Raw genomic sequence first — 16,898 nt, forward strand, 5'->3', positions numbered from 1 at the left:
AACTGTGCTTAACTTTACTGTAATTTTTTTTCACAGGAAAGCAAACGGTGAGAAAAGGCTGCAGTACACCACATTACACAAGAACTTAAGTGTTGAATAAAGGTGTTCATACCAAATACTAGCTTTTAAGATCATTTGAAACTGTACAAATTCGGTTTTTGCCTTACACACCGCATTGTAAATGCACAAAAAAAAATTTCTGCATTTCCAAACAAGAGGTACTCTATATCTGCCTATTTGCAGTTATGTCAGAGCACCTAAAGTTTAGATGCATCACAATGCTTCAGAATACACGGGAGATAAAGTGCTCGACAGCCCAACAGGGTGCCAAGCCATTAATAGCTCATGGAAGTGAAATGAATTTAAAGCACACAAAGCATTTTGAACCAATTTACTGTCGTCAAAGTTTTTTCTGGTCAATATGATGAAAATATCACAATGACTACTCACTGAATTACATTCCCAAAGATCTACAACAACACTACAAGTGTCAACAGGAATGTTTAGGCATGTACAAAACCCTTAAAATCTCAGTATTTTGCATCCTTTATTTCATGTAAGCAACAGTCTCAGCATGGTTTGTCAGTGAAAATCAAAAGGATAACAAAAAAGGCTGTTGCTCATTTTAATTCAATGAAAATAAATTATACAGTCATGTGAACTAACATACAAAGTCTGTGCCACCACAACACAGCAAATTACTGGGAAGTCATGAGCCACAATGAGTCTGTTAGAAGTGCAGAGGCTGACTGAGTGCTGTCACCATAAGTCATTTTATATTGGCATTTTCTATGAATGACACATCACCAGTCCAGGCATTACACAAGCTCAAAGCACCAGCCACTGTTGGTAGTGTTGCAGGAGACAAAAATAATAACAGGCTGAAGACGGCAAGAAATTAGGAGGTAGTCATGTAGCAAATGGGAGAAGAAATGCTGAAATAGTTTAGGAGCCCACGTCTCAGCCAGACTTGAACAGCAGAATAGCCACTTGACCCAGGTAGAAGTAGATGAAATGCTTCGTCTCATGTGTCACATAGCTGCCAAAGTTCCTCCCAACAATGCAGTGCCATGTGGGGTTGTACTTCTTGTCAAACTCCTGCAGGGGAAGACACAAGTTAGCATCTTCTTGGCAAAAATGCATGCAACAAGTTTGCGCTACTCATTTTACTTTGAAGCAACAGCAACATACCTTTTTGACATAGGCGGCGATATCCTTCTCAATGTTATACTTCTCCATGGCCTGCATGGCACAGTCCACTGCATCCTGCTGCATTTCATCAGACATGTCTGCGTTCTTGATCACAGCCTTCTTGTCACCCATGTTGGCTTTCTGACTGCAGGAGACAAAGCAATCTTTACCGTGTCCGCTCAGCTCTTACCTTCTCATGACATCACTGTTATCACACAATGTGCCTAAGGAAGCGGTCACTGGCTGCAGGGGTGCCTTTTATTTACTTTCATTTTGAATAGATGATTTACATGATTTGCAAGTGAGAGCTAAATGAAACCAGGACACTATCCAAAACAGCTGATGGAGATAGGCGTCCCTTTTATTGAGGTCCCTCGTGTAATTTAAGACATTAACATAAAGGGCCCTTTATGTTAGGATCACAAGAAATAGAAGCCATGCGTCGCTGGCATCATTATTTGGTAAATGTTGCTCGAATAGCCCAGTTTAACCATTGCAACACGCAGTATCGCTAATTTAACCCAACAACGGTGTAAGTGCTCCGATTACCAGGTTTGCAAATAATGTGCAGCAAGTAAGGTAAGAGCCTGAGAGCGTGGATGAGCACGCGGGGTACAGAAACCTCAACCCTCGCGCTGACCTGCTCACTGTGACAATTCGCAGCAAAGGTTAGAACCAAACGTGCATTTTACTCTTACCGTCTTTCAAGAAAGTCTTAACGTGCAACGGAGTGCGATGAAGGGACCGCGCAGGTTTTTCCTTTATTTATGCAAGGAAGTGTGCCCCCGTGCGGAACGCCCTCCACTTCACATTCACCACGTGATTGGCTCGAGCGAAGCCTCCACCCTGCCAATGGCGTGGTTTTACTTGCGGACAGCACCCCGCATCTTATTTCCACCCAGAATGCAACGTTTCACCCGTTCCCTCCCCCAACTTGCCCCATTGATCCAGGTGATTGATGTGCAACCCCCCTCGGGCCCAAAATATGCACATTCATAACTAATAAAATAGTTATGAACAAGATTTTAGTTTTTTCAAATCATATAACAAACACAGGTTCAAATTGTCCTGGTTTGCTTTTTCTCTTTTTTCTCCCTTTTCCACAGTCCTCAGTACCTCACAGTAACATTAAATTATACCCGTTATGATCATTTTCAACTTCATATGTTTTATTCTTGGGCTCCCATTGCATGACTCATAATCATCCTTATTTATTCATGCTGGTATGACTGTAATTTTATTTGGTGTCCATTTCTACCCTCTTTCAGAAAGGTAGTGTAGATAACCAAGACCCTAAACTGAGGCATTGCAAATGTGCCCAGAAGTTTACTTTCACTTATCACAAGCATAAACATCACAGTCCTTTTGTGTGTTAATGATTTCTTTGAACTGTTCTTTTTCCACAGTGTAGTGATTTTACAGCATACATCTTTAATGATTTTAAAGAAACAAGTTGGAATTATTTTGGATTCTCTATAATCCACAGAGAGTCAATTTTGTGCACACACTCGCTTAAATCATTTAAGTTGTGCTGAAAGTTCTACAGTGTTTTTTTAACTTGATAAGACCTATTAACTTCTCATTGATTGTCACAATTGACTATAAATGGTAGTTTCTTTGCCAACACATAAAGTATTTATTTGACAGCAGTTGGTGGATTGACCAATGGGGAAGTCCAATGGGAAAGTCCAAGGAACTCTTCGGTGAAGATCTAAGGAAGAGGATTGTAGATCTACACAAGTTGAGAAGGTCTCTTGGAGTGATTTCTAAACAACTGCAGGCTCCAAGATCATGAGTTCAAAGTACATAAGTACAAGTCATTCAGATGTGTCACCACTTTTCCAGTGTCTGGAAGAAGACCCAAACTGTCACTGAAATTGGTTAGTACGTTCAAGGGAACCTCCAAGGCTCAAGCAGGCCATTAACTGGAACTGCTGGAACACCATGGTGACCCTGCAGGGTCACTGTCCACTGTCACCATTAACTGAGATGTCAAGCTTGACTGAAATTTCCAGCCATGAACAAACCAAATGCCTGGAGATCCTTCATACCCCGTGAACATACCCCACGGTATGACACGGTATGGCCAACCATAGTGATGGTAGCATCATGTTCTGGGGTTGTTTAGCTGCCACTGGTACTGGTACACTGCACAAAGTGGATGGAATCATAACGAAAGAGGGCTACCTCCAGATTCTTTAACTTCACCTCAAATTAAGAGCTAGATGTTTGGAACTTGGACCCAACTGGATGCTTCAACAAAAAAATGAACGCAAATACACGTGAAAACAGGCTAACATTAATTTTCTGGAATAGCCTTCCAAAGTCATGACCTCAACCTCAGTGAAAATTTGTGGGATATGCTTAAAAGCTGAGTCCATGCCAGAAACCAACCAACAGAAGAGCAGTCAAATATCAGGCCAGAAATATGTCAGAAACTTGTAGACGTACTGTGTAATCTGATAAATCTGCAGAAATTGTACAAAAAAGAAAAACAGGAAAACAGGAAACTGTAAACTGATTTTTTATTGAAGCTTTTCAATGTACTGGAGATTATATTTATCCTAATGAATATGCATCTTCTGCAGAAAAGCGCTGACCTAAGAGAAATGTGACATACATAAAGTCACATTCTCCTGTAACCTCCCAGTCTCCCCACCCTCCGTAAGTGTGTTCATGTTTAGCTTTACCACTCTCCTTATGTGCGTGGATCCATCCTGCACCTCCCAGCCCTCCTCCTGGATTACACCAAGCTTTGATCATGTTAATTTAAAAAAGAAAAATAATTCTCATCAGGAAGCCTTCCCGTGTGGAAAGAAATTTTCTTTCTGCTGTTTGAAGGCCAATTTAAAGTTTGAATATTTCTACAAAATGTTTCCACTTTGATGGGGTTATGTGGACAGGGTCAGGGGTGGGGATCCTCTCCCGGTAAATTGCTCCCATGCTCCTGCTCCATGTATCCATCCTGAAGCCTAATCCTAATCCGGCTCCGGAATGGGGAGACAATGAGCCCAGTCCAGACCTTCAGAATACCAGCAGAACCAAAGAGAAGGAGGCAAGTTAGAATCACACCTTCAGGAAAATGCTTAAAGAAATGTCAACAAATACAGCTACCAGGGACAGAACCATCACAGGACTTTATAATGTTTTAGAAAAATCTGCAGGGACTACTGAGAAGAATCACTGGACTTTAGGGGCTTGTCTAACCTTGCCGGTATGAACTTTAGAATGTGAGCATGCAACAAACAAAACCTTTACTACAACCACAAACATCTCATTACAGTAATCAGCTATGTTCAAGCATATATTTATGGCTAAAATGGACTAAAGCCTTATCTTATGCAGATTTCAGATATAGAGACCACAGCCATTGGTGCCATATCTGACTCCTCCTCCTGCTTATCCTAATATGAACAGTCTCCTCTGTTCCCATCCTATCCTGCTCCTCTGAACTCTGAACAGAGAAACACGGGAAAGGGTCAAAATACAATTTTATAAGCAATGCTGGTAACAAATATATGTATATTAATATATATACATCCATAACAACCCCAGTATAAAAACCAAAACACAAAGCATACAATCCACACACAGGTTGGAACTGGAAGAGGAGGAGTACACACATAGGAAGGGACAAGTTTGCAGGAAAAAGGTTTAGATCATTGTGCGTGAAAAGGGTGAGAAAAGGATATAAGTAAAGGGGACATACATAAACCAGGAAAATTCAGCTGGTCTAAAGCAAAATAAATCCCGCAACAGAAATCTGGGGGAAAAGAAACACACAAGAGATGCAGGAAACAGTTAACACAGCAAATGGTCCATGGAGATCTGTTCTGTGAAGTCTGTCGTCTCCACTCTGAGACGAGCTGGTGGGATGAGCTGGTGGTTTATGTCATAGGAGGGGCGTCTAGGTGCGAGAGCGAGAGCGGGAGCGTCGGGGAGAGTAGTGAGGAGATCCTCTGCTGCGATGTGGGGAGTAGCTGCGTGACCCGCTGTTGCTCCGGCTTCGACTATGGCTACGAGAACGTGAGCAACCGTAGCTGGGGCTGCGAGGGCCGTCCATCTTTATGCGAATGTAGGGCGTCTCACCCTGAACATACAAACAGAAGAGCGGGAATGGCAAAAGAGCTGCTTGATTACATTAATTGTGGTTAAAAACATTTGGAAAAGATTGCTGCCCTCTTACAAAGAATCTCCACGAAAGAAATTAAAAATGGTCTTAACATTGTACACCATCTGATTAGTGTCATTAATGTAGAATTTCACCATTTTCCTCACTCTCCCTGCTCGAAATTTTGTATCAGGACTTACCTTGGAAAATTTAAATCCTAAAATTTACTCCCAGAGCTATTCATTGCAGCGACTCTAACCTACCTCATGGGAGCAAAACTTGGTGTTATCCAATTTACGGATGGCGTAGGTCATGTCTTCCTTGCGTACAAACTCCACCACGCCAGTGCCATCACGGTACACGTCAGCATAACATACATCACCTGCCTCCCGCATGTGATCCTTCAGGTCCTGCCAACTCCCGCTGGGGGGAAGGCCTGACGTGAAGAATAGGGATGTTATAGGAAATGTAACACATTAAGGTGGGGAGGTAATAAGATGCGAGGTGACAAGATGCACGCGCCTACCTGAGACTATAACCCTGTACTCGGAGCGCCGTGACAGGGGACCATACCGTCCCCTTGGGGCTCCTAAAGCTCTGCCACCACCTCCCCTTCCACCTCCACTTCAAGGGAATTCAACACGCAGACGGTAGCCATCATAGTCGTAACCATCACGTCCATAAACAGCATCCTCTGCATCCCTGAAGAGTGATACTGACACTCACGCACTCCTCGGAACATGACAGAGGGTACCGACTTTTGACTTTTGGACTACTGAAGACTCAACATATCACTTTAATGTGTTAACGTAAAACTGAGCCAATCTAACAACAAGCATACAACTTTTTCTTAAGATTCAGAGAGGCAATTTGATGGTCTGTTTTCATTATCTCATTTGTAGTGCAGACGAATTAGAGTAGTCTTGTTGTCCAGTTTACCCTCAATGATAAAAAAATGGTAAGGACAAAACAGTATGCAACCACAGACAGTATAAAATGTGTTGCCACCTACTGGCTTCTGAAGTCTGGGTTAAAAAGCTTGGAGGTGGGGATTTTTGCGCAGTCAAGCTGGTGCTTTGAAATAGGATGTGAGGAAAGAAGCTTCTCTTTGTGAAACCACATGCTTAAGTGGTTAGCCAATGAGCATTACCTTTGTGAAACTTAGTATGAGAAAGATTTAAAACCGTGACTCAATTTTTTAAATTCGGTATTACCCCAAATGAGTGACTGAACCCATAAACTCAGCAAAAAATTGCTTAGAAAGGTTAAGTAAGAAAGCCAGTTTCCCGTAGATTTACATAGGAACCCAAGTATTTTGAAACTGCAGTTATTGCCCCCTAGTTGGCAATCAAATAGAATGCAGATTTAATTGCTTTCACTTTTCAGACTTGCAAAGCACATCTGTGTTTTATATTAAACCCATAAATAACCGAAGGCATTAAAAATATTGCTTCACCCAAAATAAAATTGCAACATTGGTCTTAATTTACTTTTACAACATTATCTAAAATTGGCATAATTTTCTGAGGACACTTCTTACATGGAGAGACCAATACAGCTGTGTAAATAAATCACAGTGCACATTAATTAGACATGGGAAGTGTTTTTAGAGAAACGTCATTTCTTTATTAAAACACTCAGACCCCATCAGTCCCAGTGTCACTCTCCATGGTGCTGAAACAGCAAACTATGTTCTGTCTGTTCAATCATTTTTTAATTGAAACACACACTTTTACAGAAAAGCTGGAAATAGAGCTGACTGCCTACTTCCAGTGGTATGAAGGATTTCATTAAATACAAATGGGAAATATCAGGGGGACTTACAGGGACGTTTTCAATGAGGTTTCAAGATATCTTGCTCATCTTACTTCATAATTGCTTTATTTTACTTTTAATATAGTGTTTACTTAATTAAAAAAATTATTTAACTGTTTTAGCTAAATTCTAGTTACAGATGTTTATTTTTCTACTGATAAGTTCAAAGAACAACTCTCCTGTAAATCATTTTGAAGATAAATAGTTTAATTTGGTCAAACTTTGTGAAGCAAGTGCCAGGGATACTACTTTAAAAGGCTTTGCAAGGTTTACTGTTCAAATTAATCTGTTTATTATAATCTATATAATAGGGTCTTTGTGCAGACCTTTGAAAACATCTCTGGATAATACAGGTGGGAGTAGACCTGTGTACCTGAGATGACCATATTACAAATATCTGGTCACTATGGCATAATACAGAGCCAATAAAATGAAAACATCTGAAACCCAGCAGTCTGTATCCGGAACCTGTGAAACTAGTTGGTTAAAATCTATGGAAACTCATTTCTGCCACTTTCTAACTCATATTTTGGAGAAATAATACCAGAAACTGAAAAAGAATAAGGACATTTTGAGGTATTAAGTTGGAGTTTTGACTTATGAATGGCATATGTCAAAACTCTTTGTTTCTTCCTCCTTAGTGGTAGAAATAAGATTTCATAAAAAAACTGAGCTTATAATTTAAAACCAATATTATCTTATTAACACCAGGGGCAAATCTACAGGGGGGGGGGAGGGTTCAAATGTCCCCCTGGTGTAGAGCATTGCCCCTCAGCTTTTATATCCTTAAAATACTTGTAAAAACTAATTGCTTATTTATTTATTTATTGGGAGGGGGTTTTGTTGTCTCATTTATACCTAAAACTGTCTGTTTTCTTAGAAGAGATAATGATACAATATATAGTTTTAAAGTGTTTTTTGTGGATATTTTGTTGACTCCATACACATACATTGCCCCAAAAGTGATAAATACAAATAAAAAACAAAACATTTTTAAGCACAATTACCTACAATTGTCACCCAAATTAACAATGACAACCATTTCAATATACATGCTTATTCTGAAGTACAATTCTAAAGTGTGGGCATTAACATGAATCTCTTTGGCGTTAAAATCACCTTTAAAGTCTGTTCTGATATTTCGGTGTAAACATGAGTTAAAATGTGGCACTGCAGCCCACCTCGGGTCCTCAAATTCTACGAAGGCAAACGGCGGACCTCCTCTCCGGTTTTTCAGGTCAATATCGCGAATGATTCCGTATTTATAAAACACGTCCTAGCGTGCTAGCGCTAGCAGCGAGCTAGGGTGACAGTTAAACGTCTGCGGCCCGAACAAGCAGTTAGGGGGAAAATAGATAAATAAAGACACAGCTTTTATCTGTAAAAACAAAATATGTGCTCACAGTTTGACTGGACTGGTGACATGAGTGCCAATACTGAGGAAGACCATCATGACGCTACTGAATGGAGACCAGGGACAGCGTACGTCACACGCACACGTAATAAAGCGGCAGACCGCTTCTACAAGTGCGAGACAAAACGTGATCTTAGATAAGAGAGCGAGAGACAAAATAGTTCTAGTATTTATACAAGTCGTGTTTCAGCACCCACTAGATTTTCAGCCATCACAGTTTAAACGTGCTGGCACAGACACAATCAAATACTTGCATTTTTTTTCTTTTAAAGAAATGCCTTTATTTAAATAGGTATGTGATGATGAGACAAGAAAGCAGGAAAGACTGAAGCTGAATACGAACCCAGTTGCTATAAATGACCCTGAGGCTCAACTACTTAAGTAAACCAACACCTGAGGAAGTTATTGAATAATAATGAATATCGTTAACCCCACTCTCAGACCTGGACAAACGGGAAGAGTTCTGTCAGGAAAGCCATTTGGCATAAAATCTGTCCAAGACCAGATTACCAACAACTGCCTCCAGAGCTGTTGCACAATAATGTGCCTGAAGATGACAGAAGAGTGGGGGAAGATGTTAATCTTTTCTTCTCTCACTGCCTCCTAACACTAACAAGAGACAGCACAAGCAAAGAAGACAGAAGGCAAAGATGGAGGTGGCAAAGTTGAAGTTAAGAATGTCATTGAAAATTACCAGAATGGACAAAATTAGAAAGTAGTAGATCAGAGGGACGGCTTAATTTGAAGACAAAGTTAGGGAGACAAGGCAGAGATGGTTTGGACATGTGCAGAGGATGCATAGTGGGACGATTGTAGTTCAGGGGGTTGAGAAGCTTATCTGTAACCGGAAGGTTGCCAGTTCGATCCCCAGCTCTGTCCTGGTTGTTGTGTCCTTGGGCAAGACACTTTACCCTACCACCTACTGGTATTGGCCAGAGGGGCCGAGGGCACGATATGGCAACCTCGCCATTCAGTGACTGAATTGTGAAGCGCTTTGGGTGCCTAGAAAAGCGCTATATAAATGCAATCCATTATTATACTAGACAAATGAAGATGGAGTTGCCAGGCAGGAGTAAAAGAAGACCTCAGAGAAGATTCATGGATGTAGTGTAGGATATACAGAGGACTGATGTCATAGAGGACAGGGTGAGATGGAGGCAGATGATCCATTGTGGAGACGTCAAAGTGGACCAGGCAAGAGGAAGAAGAATGAGGCAAATCTGGCTTCATCATAAGAGACAAAGAAGTGTAGAGTGCGGGACTGAAAGATCTGAAAGAGGTAGCACCTTGGCAAACAGTGCTCCTGCTAAGCTATGAGATTTTTAAGACAATGAAATTAACAGCAGCCACCTAGAGGAATATGTTCAAATACTCTGTACACACCATTTTTAATGCAGTGAAAGAAAAAAGTCAGTTCATCTAATGTTGTAGAACGTTTTATTAAAAGAGAATAAAGCTTTGAGATAATCGAGATCATGTGTAAGAAAACCAGAAGTCAGCCACCGCTAGAAAAAAAAAAAAAAAACTGGACCAAAAAGAAAAACAAAAGAAAAGAAAAAAAGATACAAACCACATTAAAGTTACGATCCCTTGTCTCCTCCCAGACTTCCCTCTTCACCCCTCCCTCCCTCCTCCACTGGTAACGGTTTTCCACTATTTACCACTCCTTACGCGTGTGGATCCATCCTGCACCTCCCAGCCCTCCTCCTGGATTTGATCCATGCTTTTCTCTTCTTTTTAATTATTTAAAAAATAAAAATAAACGGTGCGGCACTGTGTAGCCAGTAAGTCTGTCTGTGAGGTCCCACACAAAAAGGGAAATTTTGGAAAATTCGAAAGCCAATTTTCTCTGAATATCGCACTACAATGGTTCCGGTTTGATGGGTTTATGTGGACAGGGCCAGGGGGTCGGGATCTTCTCCCGGTAAAAACGCTCCTATGATCCTGCTCCATGTATCCATCCTGAAGCCTAATCCTAAACTGATCCTGAATCCTGATCCAGCTCCGGAATGGTGAGACAATGAGCCCAGTCCAAACCTTCAGAATACCAGCAGAACCAAAGAGAAGGAGGCGAGTTAGAATCACACCTTCAGGAAAATGCTTGAAGTAATGTAAATAAATGCAGCTACCAGGGAGTTTACTTTGAGAAAAAAGGAGAAAACCATCTATAATCAAGCCCAAAATACAAAGATTTACTTTGTATGATAAAGGATGATAAAAAGCACCAAACCCCCCCCCCAAAAAAAAACCAAAAAAAAAAAAAAAAAACTTAACTACTGAAAACATTCAAACTGGGCCCTATTGTCAGATTTATGCTTTTTGAAAAAAGAAAAAATGAACAGCCTTATAATTTCACAGTTGACAAGGCACAGCCATCATACCATTGGTGCCACATTTGACTCCTCCTCCTCCTGTTTATCCTAATATGAACTGTTTCCTCTGTTCCCATCCTATCCTGTTCCTCTGAACTCTGAACAGAGAAACACAAGAAGGTCAAAAAGACAGCAGTATTTCGCCTGAAGGAAGTAAAAAAAAAAAAAAAAAAAAAAAAAAAAAAAAAAGAATCTTTGCAAATGAAGCAAAAAACATTCAACACTCAACCAGGACAATCAGGAGAAGAGAGGTACACAGATGAATTAGAGATGACACAGCAGAAGCAGAACACGTTTTGAGAGAAGAGAAGAAATAATGGAGCAAAACTCGGTCATGTGCACGCTCAACTGGTCTGCAAAAATTAGAATGGAAAATAAAACTGCAGGTGGGTTGGTGTCGGTTAGGGAAGGAAGCACACACCATGACAGCATACATAGGTGACACACGAGATGATCCTTGATGAATACACAGGATTCGTTGAGTAATGTGAAGATTTCCACTCTGGCTCTTAGGTCAGGCTTGCCTAGGTGCGAGAGCGGGAGCGAGAGCGGGAATGGGACCGGGAGCGGGAGCGAGAGCGGCGGGGAGAATATCGGGGAGATCCTCTGTTGCGGCGTGGGGAGTAGCTGCGTGATCCACTCTTGCTCCTGCTTCGACTGCGGCTACGAGAGCGAGAGCGACCGTAGCTGGGGCTCCGAGGGCCGTCCATCTTCACACGGATATAAGCCGTCTCACCCTGAACACAAACATGAGCACACATCACCGACCATTCCTTTTCCTGTTATATGAAACCCACATACAGAAATAGCTAACCACATTTTTTCCTGGTTGATGTATTAGTCATAAATAAACAGACATACTGCTGCACAACAACCCCAATCCACACATCAGAATTTTAAATTGCATTCATAATCAGCCAATTCATCATTCAGTAAGATCGTTTCTGTTAATATAAAACAGATAAGCCAATTATTGATTCTTATCACCAGGAAATCTTTACAGTTGAGCATTTTGCTTTACTTACTGCAAATTAACTGTCACATTCCTTACAATGTTTAAGTAAGCTTTTCAATGTCTGTGTTGGCTCTCAGTCATCTGGGTAATGGTAGTCTTAACAGCTTTAAGAGATTGGAGATAAAGGAGGAAGAAAAAAAAAAAAAAAAAAAAAAGGCATCAAGACTTCTTTAGGTTTGCAAAGACGTTTCACTTTGCAGCCAACAGGCTCCTTCAGTTCTAAGTGATCCTGAAGGTCTCCTACCCATCTGTGGTAGCAATAAGGAGCAAGAAAAAGCATCAGTGCCAACTGATTCACAAGGTTGGAACGATGATTGGCCAGAATTTGGAGGACGCTCAAATTGCTCTCCATCTTGGACAATCCATCTCACCCACTCCACAATTCTGAGGTAAAAGAGTTAGTTCTCCCTCAGGCCGACATTCCTGACATTTTCTGTGAAACTGTAACTAACTGTCTTTCTGTAACAGGCTAATTTTTATTCTTTATCCTGCCACTGTAACAAAACAATTTCCCTTGTGAGATCAATAAATGATATAAAACAAATGGTGGAGAGTCCCGGGTAATTAAAGTGTAGCAGCATTTGTTCCCTTTGGCAGCGGCTCCAAGTATCATTGACCCATTACTGATCATGTGAGTCAGCACATGAGCCAAGGTGGGTTAATGCTACATTTTGTTGTCAAGGTATGCTGCCTATGAATTATTTAGTTCCTGGGTCTCGTCTGACTTTACAAGTGGCACATCCAAGTTCAGGGGGTGCTCCAGATTAAATTTCTGACTGGAAAACAGAAATTCTGACTTATTCAGGAACACACCATAAATATCTGTAACTATTTGTTTTCCGTTTGATTAAAGGTGAAACCTCTTTGCAAGCCTAAAGAAGTCCAGTTGTCACCTTTTTTTCGTCTTCTTAAGACTAAGCTTTTCAAGTTAGTCCTTATTAACTCATTCACTGCCAGCCATTGGCAGTGAATGAGTTAAACCCATTGACTCATTCACTGCCATTGACGGCTATAGACGTCAATGGCAGTGAATGAGTTAAGAGAGTCTGACAATGTGAGGATTTACATACCTCATGGGAGCGAAACTTTGTGTTGTCCAGTTTACGGACGGCGTAGGTCATGTCTTCTTTGCGTACAAACTCCACCACACCAGTGCCATCACGGAACACATCAGCATAACATACATCACCTGCTTCCCGCATGTGATCCTTCAGGTCCTGCCAGCTCCCGCTGGGGGGAAGGCCTAACAAGTAAATAACAACAAAAGTTTTGTAAGCTTTACACATACAACTACACACTTTTAAACTAGAGACCACAACCTTCAGATAGAAAAATACACCACTCACCTGAGACAACCACCCTGTTCTCCGAGCGTCGGGATGGGGGACCATACCTTCCCCTTGGGGGTCCCATTCCCCCTCCTCCTCCTCCCCCTCCTCCAGCACCACCACCACCACCACCTCCTCCTCTTCCACTTCTAGGGAACTCCACACGCAGACGGTAGCCATCGTAGTCATATCCATCACGCCCATAAACAGCATCTTCAGCATCCCTGTGAAATCGAACAGTGAAATGAATAATCTAATACCAATAATGCAAACAAACATGCAGTTTTACTCGCATCTCAGTCTTTGTCATAGACCATTTAAAAATGGGGAGGAAATTAGCCTCTTATAGTGGACTTATAGATGATAGATAGTTTGTTAAATCGTTTAATTGGTATCTTGATCATTACCCATCAGCTAAAAAGTGGTTTGGTAGTAGCCCATTTGCAAGCACATTCACAGGTACTTAACGGGGTAAACCGCCAATTAACGTGGCCTCCTGCAGGCCTCAACAACACATTTCACGACAATCCAAAAAGAGCTCCAATTACTCGACTCAAACCTTCTCCTAAACCAAATTCTTGCTACAGGTTATATCCCGTCAACTCGCACGTTGTGTCCCCTTATTTGGGTGTAGCTGGCTAACTGTGGAGATAACAGGCAGACGTGGCGGCGGGACAATGCGGCTCACCTCGGGTCGTCGAACTGCACGAAAGCAAACGGTGGTCCTCCTCTTCGGTTCTTCAGATCTATATCACGAATACTTCCGTACTTGTAAAATAAGTCTTCCACGTCTTTTGAACGTATGTCGGGAGGGAGATTTCCCACATATATCCGACAGTCGTTACTCCCCGCGGGTCCTCGAATAAGACCGCCAGACATGATGGCGCAACGCGAGGGAAGTTAGCAAGCCGGCTAATAGATCAACTTTTGGTAAAAAAATGACTAGAGTGGCGCCTAGATAGTAAGCGGCATGTACGAACTACGCGTTAGAGATTCGGTTTAAGCTACACCTTAATAAAAATTGAAACACTTCGAAGCGGAATTCAAACAGCGAGATAAGCAAGGGCTAAAAGTTGCAAGCAGAAGCTACCGATAACGGATTCTTCTTCACAGGGTACGTCTAGCTTTAAAAGGCGTATACCGCCACCTATCGGAGAGTGGGGTTACAGTTTAAAGCGTAACCCGTAACCTGAGCCACTATGGAACGCCAGAACTGCCATAATGAATTAATTAAATACACCATTAAATAATTAATTAAATGTGTCAATAATTAATTAAAATTGGAATTAATTAATTAAATAAATAGTTATGACACATGTAATTAATTAATTATTGACACATTTAATTAATTATTTATGTATTTCACATTTTAATTAATTATTGACACATTTAATTAATTAATTATTTGTGTATTTCACATTTTAATTAATTATTGACACATTTAATTAATTATTTAATGATATATTTATTTATTTCATTTTGGCAGTCCTGGCGCCTGGCTCTCATCATGAAATAATTTTATCTGTCAGCCTCACCCATCAAACTCAGGGGGCGGGGTTAACGCTGATCGAGTCAAAACCATTGCTTTGGCCTGGTGGCCATTGTTTCTAGCACACAACAACCGGCATGTGGAAGCTAACAGAACTGAGCTTTGAAAAACCCTGTTTGTGTGTCACCAAATACCGTTTTAATATTTTTTTAGCCGAGAATGTAGTGGTTTAATCTTCATGTGTCTGGTCGGTTTGTCAAGATACAGCCTCTTTGCAAAAGTGTTTCGATGATTTCGGAGTTTGTATTCCCTCAGCTGCAGACTCGCTGCTGTTTAAATGTTTGAAAAGGAAGATTAGATATAAAAAACGTCAAACATAGACTCAGTCTGCCTTCACATTTGATATGAGGCCAGCACGTATAGTGGCCTCAGCAGGCTATTACTGAAATACACGTGCTATATCATAAACTATGATATAAATAGGGAGGTCCTATTAACATGTTTTAAAGGACACCTTCCTGCCTTTAGTCTCATTCATGAGCAGTATTAGTTTTCTTCTAACATCCAGAAGTCTGCACGATGTGTTTCATAGTTTGTAACAAGCCTTTGCCAGGTAAACATAACATGACCGAAAAAGCAAAAAAAAAAAAAAAAAAAAAAAAAAAAGGAGAGAGAGAGAGTGTTGACGTAAGAAGAGAAAATGCTCTCAATTATGGAGACAGGCAAATGGTTCATTTATGTTTGATGTGTGTTTATTCCTCCCTAAATATCGTCGCTGAAGTTTGCCATGCACGTCAGATTTTCCTGCGCATTTTTATACCTCTGCCAACAGAGAGAGAGAAAAAAATCACATTCTAACAGACAGCTGGTGCTTAGAATACAGTTGAATAACTATTAAAAAACAGATGATATTTAGATGATAGTTCAGTCTAACACATGTGCCAGTGAACCATTAAACGTCTGTGAAACTATGCAGTTATGAAACGTAACTTTAACCTCAGCCAAACCGATTTGCTCAGTTGTAAATAAAACAGCGAAGTAAACGTGACCCGACAGACAGAACCTGAGTGAATGAAGTCCAGCGTTTAACCACTGAGAGCTAAAACTCAGCTGAGGTTTGAAAGCTGTGTGCCGGTGATTGGACATCAGCCGCCGATGAAGCTGTTCGCCTATAAAGTGCTCTGTAAGGAAACAAGCTCCAGCAGCTCTGCGCTCGGGGAAAACACTATATTTACTTATCTTGTGCAGAAAAATGCGCTGACATTGCGTTATATCGAGCACCGGCTGCCCAGTTAAACTGTGACTATCACCAGGTAACTAGGCGTGTTTCTTGAATTAGCAGCAGGTGTTAAACAGCTGACAGATGAGGAGGAGGATGCATGCAGGTAAACTGAGGGTCTGTTGAGCTGATCGCTGGTTTCGTGAGAAAAATGTCAGCTCGTTCTTTATGTTACCGAAGCACAGAGACACAAGACCAGGCGGAAAGAGACGATCGTTCGGTGAAAATGAGAATCTGCGAATGCAACATGTGGAACACGGAGAGTGGAATATGTAAACAAACCGGTTAACGTAACCCCCTCGGTGCACTCTGCATGCTAATTGTTAGCAGAGCTAGTGAAATCTCTGAAAACATCTGAGCACTTTTGCAAACATGTTCTATGTTGACAACCTGACCAGACATACGGCGCGACATTCGCGGCTAAAACACTGTTAAAAGTGTAGCTGGTGACAGAAAAACGGGGTATTTTAAAACTACACCACCACCATTGCTGCCTGTGATTTGATCTGCATTCTGGGATACCTGGCTGCCCCAAGTCTACACAAGCAATCGATTATCTAGGATCGACCTGTTTTGACTTACTTTGCACGGCAACCAATCAAATGTTAGAGAAGCTGCATGGGCAGCGTTAACCCCGCCTCCTGAGTTTGATGGGTGAGGCTGACAGATAAAATTATTTCATGATGAGAGCCAGGCGCCAGGACTGCCAAAATGAAATAAATAAATATATCATTAAATAATTAATTAAATGTGTCAATAATTAATTAAAAAGTGAAATACATAAATAATTAATTAAATGTGTCAATAATTAATTAATTACATGTGTCATAACTATTTATTTAATTAATTAATTCCAATTTTAATTAATTATTGCCACATTTAAT

The 16,898-nt window shown here is 41.0% G+C and overlaps 3 protein-coding genes across 7 annotated transcripts; all 3 read right to left on the reverse strand.

Annotated features, from left to right (window-relative positions):
* Positions 1–377: 377 nt before the first annotated feature.
* dynll2b (dynein, light chain, LC8-type 2b) lies at positions 378–2,045 on the reverse strand. Of its 2 annotated transcripts, none has more exons than XM_004549978.2 (3): positions 1,890–2,045; positions 1,192–1,336; positions 378–1,098 (listed from the first exon to the last, which is right to left on the reverse strand). In XM_004549978.2, the coding sequence occupies exons 2-3, from the start codon at positions 1,321–1,323 to the stop codon at positions 961–963; spliced, it is 270 nt and encodes an 89-aa protein (XP_004550035.1). In that variant the 5' UTR covers positions 1,324–1,336; positions 1,890–2,045; the 3' UTR covers positions 378–960. The 2 variants fall into 2 exon arrangements, with proteins under 2 accessions (XP_004550035.1, XP_004550036.1); XM_004549979.4 differs by having other exon boundaries at positions 1,192–1,332; positions 1,890–2,029.
* A 1,664-nt stretch (positions 2,046–3,709) lies between these two features.
* Positions 3,710–10,253, reverse strand: LOC101466036 (serine/arginine-rich splicing factor 1). Its single transcript, XM_014409914.4, is given in 6 exon segments — positions 3,710–5,206; positions 5,208–5,281; positions 5,566–5,738; positions 5,829–6,004; positions 8,299–8,393; positions 10,203–10,253. Coding segments are annotated over 6 exon segments (783 nt in total). The 3' UTR covers positions 3,710–4,992.
* Positions 9,952–14,371, reverse strand: LOC101487543 (serine/arginine-rich splicing factor 1B). 4 transcript variants are annotated; one of them, XR_013100565.1, is made up of 6 exons: positions 13,935–14,371; positions 13,265–13,470; positions 12,989–13,161; positions 11,325–11,640; positions 10,913–11,001; positions 9,952–10,568 (listed from the first exon to the last, which is right to left on the reverse strand). XR_013100565.1 is itself a non-coding variant. In XM_076889165.1 (4 exons), the coding sequence occupies exons 1-4, from the start codon at positions 14,123–14,125 to the stop codon at positions 11,428–11,430; spliced, it is 783 nt and encodes a 260-aa protein (XP_076745280.1). In that variant the 5' UTR covers positions 14,126–14,371; the 3' UTR covers positions 9,952–11,427. The 4 variants fall into 4 exon arrangements, 1 of the variants encoding a protein (XP_076745280.1); XR_013100564.1 differs by having other exon boundaries at positions 9,952–11,001; XR_013100563.1 differs by having other exon boundaries at positions 10,913–11,640.
* Between the last annotated feature and the right edge of the window lie 2,527 nt (positions 14,372–16,898).

This window comes from Maylandia zebra, linkage group LG10 (assembly GCF_041146795.1).
Source record: "Maylandia zebra isolate NMK-2024a linkage group LG10, Mzebra_GT3a, whole genome shotgun sequence".
NCBI classification, from domain to species: domain Eukaryota; kingdom Metazoa; phylum Chordata; class Actinopteri; order Cichliformes; family Cichlidae; genus Maylandia; species Maylandia zebra.

Coding starts and splice junctions, on each gene's coding strand:
- dynll2b (XM_004549978.2), bottom strand. CDS start 1,323: ATGGGTGACAAGAAGGCTGTGATCAAGAACGCAGACATGTCTGATGAA. Junction 1,099..1,191: donor TCGCCGCCTATGTCAAAAAG/GTATGTTGCTGT, acceptor CTTCCCCTGCAG/GAGTTTGACAAGAAGTACAA.
- LOC101487543 (XM_076889165.1), bottom strand. CDS start 14,125: ATGTCTGGCGGTCTTATTCGAGGACCCGCGGGGAGTAACGACTGTCGG. Junction 13,162..13,264: donor GAACAGGGTGGTTGTCTCAG/GTGAGTGGTGTA, acceptor TTTACTTGTTAG/GCCTTCCCCCCAGCGGGAGC. Junction 11,641..12,988: donor CAAAGTTTCGCTCCCATGAG/GTATGTAAATCC, acceptor GTTTGTGTTCAG/GGTGAGACGGCTTATATCCG.